Source organism: Mustela nigripes, chromosome 3 (assembly GCF_022355385.1).
Source record: "Mustela nigripes isolate SB6536 chromosome 3, MUSNIG.SB6536, whole genome shotgun sequence".
Classification (NCBI taxonomy): Eukaryota; Metazoa; Chordata; class Mammalia; order Carnivora; family Mustelidae; genus Mustela; species Mustela nigripes.
The window spans coordinates 70922805-70928804 of NC_081559.1; the positions used below are offsets into that span (position 1 = coordinate 70922805).

General features: G+C 51.4%; 1 protein-coding gene across 1 annotated transcript; it reads left to right on the top strand.

The window, feature by feature from the left end:
- The first annotated feature begins 502 nt into the window (after nucleotides 1-502).
- Nucleotides 503-5500, top strand: HOXD3 (homeobox D3). The gene is made up of 3 exons (XM_059392793.1): nucleotides 503-606; nucleotides 1281-1887; nucleotides 3711-5500. The coding sequence occupies exons 2-3, from the start codon at nucleotides 1353-1355 to the stop codon at nucleotides 4466-4468; spliced, it is 1293 nt and encodes a 430-aa protein (XP_059248776.1). The 5' UTR covers nucleotides 503-606; nucleotides 1281-1352; the 3' UTR covers nucleotides 4469-5500.
- The last annotated feature ends 500 nt before the right edge of the window (nucleotides 5501-6000 follow it).

Sequence of the window (6000 nt, forward strand, 5' to 3'; positions counted from 1 at the left end):
CTTTATCAAGCAGACAAAAGTGGTTGAATGGTATTAGTTATACTTTAACTCCTTAGGAGTCTGGAGAAGGGGGTGGAGTGGGTGAGAAGGGAAACCCCCATTAAGAATCAGAGGACACAAAAGGGATAGAATTTTTCTTAGTTTTTTTTCTTCTTCTTCTAATTCTGGGTCCATTCATCATGGCATGGGAAGTTCTCTCATTGGCTGTGGAGTGGGTGGAGTTGGGCTGTCCTGAAAGATCCAGAGCAGAGGTCAATAATAATATATATTTACACAATAGATGCAAGATAAAAATGATATAGTTATATTATAAAGCGTCCTATGTTCTCTCATGCTCCATGCATTTCAAATTCTAAACCTCTTCACCCTTTCCAGTATCCATTTAAAAGTAGTACAGGACAAAGTAAAGACTAGAAAAATGTAGATGAAAGAGAAGAAACATTTTCTAGCCTCAAAATAAGTTTGGGAGTCTAAGTGTTCTTGGTTTTTATCTCTTAGTCCATTTCACAGGGCTGACCCACAGAGTTCACTGGGCGGATTCTCACCCTGTCACCAGAAAGTGGACTATCTGGGTCTTCATGAAAGATGCTGTGATTTTGAAATCAGGTGGGGGAGATACTTTTTCTTTTTCTTCTTCTTCTTCCCCCTCATCCTCCTCCTCTTCTTCTTCTTCTTCTTCTTCTTTTTTGAGAGTTCTGGCTGTTCCGAGTGTTTTATAGAGCTTTCTTTTTTCATCAACACCCTGTTCTGAGTGTGTTATAGAGCTTTCTTTTTTCATCAACACCCTCGGGTGTCCCAATGATTAACTGATTGACCCATACATTCACTCATTCAACAAGCATTTACTGTACTTACTACAGACAGGGCACTGGGCTGGGTGTTAGGAATATATAGATGAATAAGACACAGTCCTTGCCTGCAAGGAGCTCGAAGTCCAGCGAGAGACTCAGCCATTAAAATGTATGAGGCCATAAGTGCTTTTCTATGCCATTTCAAAAGCTAAATTGATGATCTTGAAGAAAGAAAATAGTTTCTGGATGGGGAGGAAGCCCCTTCTCTTGGATAGAATTGAGCTCAAGAGAAGGAAAGGTCTTTCCTTATGTTTATGAGAAATTCCTTCTGACTTTTGCAAGGTTCAAATACGCTGAACGTCATAAAATCTCAGATCCTCCCCCTAGGAAGTGGGTAGGCAGCAGAGAGCACAGGCTAGCTGGTCCTTCTATATTGACTATCTTGTCAGTTACAGTCCCTCTGGGGCCTTTCACTTTTCTTCTCCACAGGTCACCTGGAGCCTGGGGCTACCCCAGCCCTCTCAGGGCAGACCTCCGAAGTGAAAGAGACAGTGGTGGTCAATGTTATTTGAGCTGGGTCAGCAGGCCCTGGAACTTCCCGAGTGCACGATGCAGAAGGCTGCTTACTATGAAAACCCAGGACTCTTCGGAGGCTATGGCTACAGCAAGGAGACCTATGGCTATGGCACCCCCCATCAGCCTTACCCACCCCCTGCTGCTGCCAGCTCCCTGGACACTGATTACCCGGGCTCTGCCTGTTCTATCCAGAGTTCCGCACCTCTGAGAGCCCCAGCCCACAAAGGAACTGAACTCAATGGCAGCTGTATGAGGCCTGGCACTGGGAACAGCCAGGGTGGGGGTGGTGGTAGCCAGCCTCCTGGCCTGAACTCAGAGCAGCAACCACCACAACCCCCTCCTCCGCCACCAACCCTGCCCCCATCCTCGCCCACCAATCCTGGAGGAGGAGTGCCTGCCAAGAAGGCCAAGGGTGGGCCCAATGCTTCTGGCTCCTCAGCCACCATCAGCAAGCAGATCTTCCCCTGGATGAAAGAGTCCCGACAGAACTCCAAGCAGAAGAACAGCTGTGCAACTGCAGGTAGCTCTCTGAGGCGGCTCCTCCTAGGCTAAGTGCCCCAGAATGACCCCAAGAAGCTAACTCACCTAGGAAGCAAGAGACCTGGGGCTGCAAGTGCAGCTTTGGAGGCCATAGATGTACACTTGTACTCATGCAGAAATGGCCTTTCTTCTTAGTGTCCCCGATTGGAGCCATGCCCTTACAGGGAAAGGGAGCTCCATTCCAGGCTGCTGGTGCCATTGCTGGACAACTCCCACAGTTATGACTAGGTGGCCTTTTTCTTATATTGACCTTCTATCTGCTTTCTTGGGCTGCTGGTCATGACTTAGCTCCTTCTTCCGTCTGACGGCTCCTCAAAACTTGAAGTCAGGTATTATGATTCTCCAAGCATGGGTTCTTATGTAGCCTATAACACAGGAATCCCACTCCCTTTAATTAATAAAAACTAAAGTCTGTGGAGTGCTAATCTGGTTCCATGTTAACAACCAGGCTAAATGCTTTATAAGCATTATCTAATTTAATTAAAAAAAACCCTTTGAGGTAGGTATATGATAATAGTTCCATTTTACAGATAAGGAAACTGTGAGTTGCCCAAGATCTCAAAGCCAAGAATGGCACACTTGAATCCAACCAGGGCCTCCAAGCCATGATCTCTACTTGGTCTACCCCAGCCCAGTTCTTCCCATCCCAGCAAATCCATACTGGGGAGGGGCATATCCTAGGGGAAAAGGAAGTGCTCTGAAATGGGAGCAGCCTTGAGGTTCTCTTCCTGAGAAGGGAGATCCTAGAGTTGAGATCTTCTGTGGATCCATTCAGGATATGTGGAAGAAGATGGACAGGCCCAGGAGCTCTAAGGTCTGCTGCCTCTCTTCACTCAGCCTTGCTTGGCTCCTAAAATTTTCTGGCCTTGTGTCCTTTGATGCAGTTTATCTTCAGGTAGATGAATTTGGTTACAGGTCTAGGGCTAGTGTGAGGTCTCAAGTCTCTGGTTAGCCAGGATCTCTCCCGGGCTGCAGCTCCTAGGGGGAAAGTGCCTTCTAGCTTGTAAGCTTCTTCCGCCCCTCCTTCCCAGCTACAAGCCCGGCCCCTTCTTCCCAGGAGAAATCCATTTGTACAACCAGGGAGGGAGGGACAAGCTGCTGAGGGAGGGGGGTAATGGAAACCCAGGTTGAGACTGCTGTCCTAGCCCTGAAATACTCAAAATGCACCCAGGCTGGCCTTGGAGCCCCGGAAACTGTGGGGCGGTATTTTTACGGTTTATCAGTTCCCTGAGTTGGGGTGCAGAGCCCTTCGGTGCAGCTGAGCTGGAGTGAGGTCCCCACATCTCCATCCTCATTCTGTGCTTCCTGGAGTGCTTTGCCCAGGAGCCAGCCCCAGAGCAAGGGGCTGGAGGAGGGTGCCTTTCTCCCTAACCCCCCAGCAGAGGTTGGGAAGAGTGTTCAAAGAAGTCTGGCCCTTCTTTAATGGGGGCTGGGAGTGGGGGCTAGGCCCTACCAGCTGCTACTAGTCTCTCATTAAACTCCTCCACAGCCTTAGCCTTAGGGACAGGATGATGGACTAGGCTGGAGGGGAGGAGGCGGCAGAGTGAATCGGACCTCAGAAGGCAGATGGGGGTGTGTGTGTGTGTGTGTTCAGGTGCAACTCATAGGTAGGACCGGGGTGTGTGAGGTCCCACTAGGAGTCTCACCTCTCAGACGTCCCCCTCCCCCACTCCAGCCAGCCAGCAGTAAGGTTGGGGGAGGGATGGAAGAAGAAAAGGGAGCCAGAGAAGCACCCTGCTCCGGCCCTGGGTGCCCACCACCCCCCTACCGCTCAGCATCTCTTCTATCTCCCTTCCTGCCCAGGAGAGAGCTGCGAGGATAAGAGCCCGCCGGGCCCGGCGTCCAAGCGGGTGCGCACGGCATACACCAGTGCACAGCTGGTGGAGCTGGAGAAGGAATTCCACTTCAACCGCTACTTGTGCCGGCCGCGCCGCGTGGAGATGGCCAACCTGCTGAACCTCACGGAGCGCCAGATCAAGATCTGGTTCCAGAACCGGCGCATGAAGTACAAGAAGGACCAGAAGGCCAAGGGCATCCTGCATTCGCCGGCAGGTCAGTCCCCGGAGCGCAGCCCGCCGCTGGGCAGCGCCGCCGGCCACGTGGCCTACTCCGGCCAGCTCCCGCCCGTGCCCGGCCTGGCCTACGACGCGCCCTCGCCGCCCGCCTTCGCCAAATCTCAGCCCAACATGTACGGCCTGGCCGCCTACACGGCGCCGCTCAGCAGCTGCCTGCCACAGCAGAAGCGCTACGCGGCGCCCGAGTTCGAGCCCCACCCCATGGCCAGCAACGGCGGCGGCTTCGCCAGCGCCAACCTGCAGGGCAGCCCGGTGTACGTGGGTGGCAACTTCGTCGACTCCATGGCGCCCGCGTCCGGGCCCGTCTTCAACCTGGGCCACCTCTCTCACCCGTCTTCGGCCAGCGTGGACTACAGCTGCGCCGCGCAGATTCCCGGCAACCATCACCATGGACCGTGCGACCCTCATCCCACCTACACAGATCTCTCGGCCCACCACTCGTCTCAGGGACGCCTGCCCGAGGCCCCCAAACTGACGCATCTGTAGCGGCCGCCGCCGGCCGGAACTCGCGGCGCTATTACCTCTTTTGCTTTGGTGGCGGGGGTGGCGGGCGGGGCCCGCGGGGTAGCTCGGTGACCCCCCTCCCTCGCCCTGGCCCGGTCGCCGCCTCCCGGGTCTCGGGCCAACAGCGGCCGAGACGCAGGCGACTGGGCCTCCCCTCCAGGCGCTCCCTCCTTTGGGTGACTCGCCATAAATCAGCCGCACGGATTCTCCTCTGTAACCCTGACAGTGCCATATACTGCGGACCGAGGGACTCTAATCTGGTAATGGTGTCCCGAAGGTAAGTCTGAGATTCATCCGCGGCGCGCTGTGCAGAGGGACCAGCGCCCGGACAGCCCCGGGCCTGGCCCGAGTCTAGCTTAGTTGCGGAGACCTTAATTTATATGCTCCTTCCTGTCCCGTAAGGATTGCAACGGACTCAACGATCTGTATTTATTATTTGAAGCGAGTCATTTCGTTTCTTTCCCTGATTATTTATCCTCGTCTTAATGTATTTATGTGTATATTTGTAGAATTCTCCAGCCAAGCTTAGGAACGCGCTCCCAGGCCGCGTGGGCCACGTTTCACCTCTTTAGTCCCCTTGGTCTGAACTAGTTGAGAGAGTAGTTTTTGAACAGTTGTAACCGTGGCTGGTGTTTGTAGTTGATGTAAAGGATTAAGACCGCAAATTGTCCTTCATGGGTAGAGTCAGGCGGCCCCGCGGCGTGGCACCACACCAGTTACTCATTTCTGAACAGCCGCAGCCCTCACCACTCGACACAGTTTATTGATTTCAAATTGTCTGGTACTATTTGAACAAATATTTAGAATAAAAAAATTTCTCAGTCCGAAGTGTATCTGTGTTAATCACGCACACTTGGAAGTAGATCACTTTGCCTTTTATCTTTCGCACAATCCCAATAGAAGGCCCCCAAATAGGCTGACTCTTTGATATATATATATTTTTCCATTTATTTGGAATCTGGTACACGAGCTGGTTCTGGGGATACTTGATTACACTGCAGCATTGACCTGAGGGTTGGAGGGGGGGTGGGAATCTGAGGATGCAAGCCTAGAAACATCCTGGATGGGGTAATTTGGGTAGGGCTTTGTGCTCTGCCTGCTGTGCTGTTTCCATCACCCTCTTTTTAGACACAAATCGACTTTTTTAAGATTGCATTTACATTGGGGAGGCCAGCGCTCACTTTTCTGCGCTAATAACAAAATAAACCTTAAAAGAAAACTGACAATCAAAAAAAAGACACAAGTAAAGTTGTAGGAAGATCTGAGTTATGAAAAAGCTAAGGTGCACAAAAAGAAACGGTCATTTGTAGACACACACCTAAGCTTTTTCTTTAGGAAATGCTGTCAGGACTTTTTCCTTTTTAATGGTTGGTGGTTCATTTCTAAAGTAAACAAACGTTGCCCCACGATGTAAAGTAATAAAAGTTTCATTAATGGAACATAACAAGTATAAACACCTTGTTTATTCCTGTTTCTTTGTACAAAATGGGCAAAAATGTCTTCAAGGGTTTATA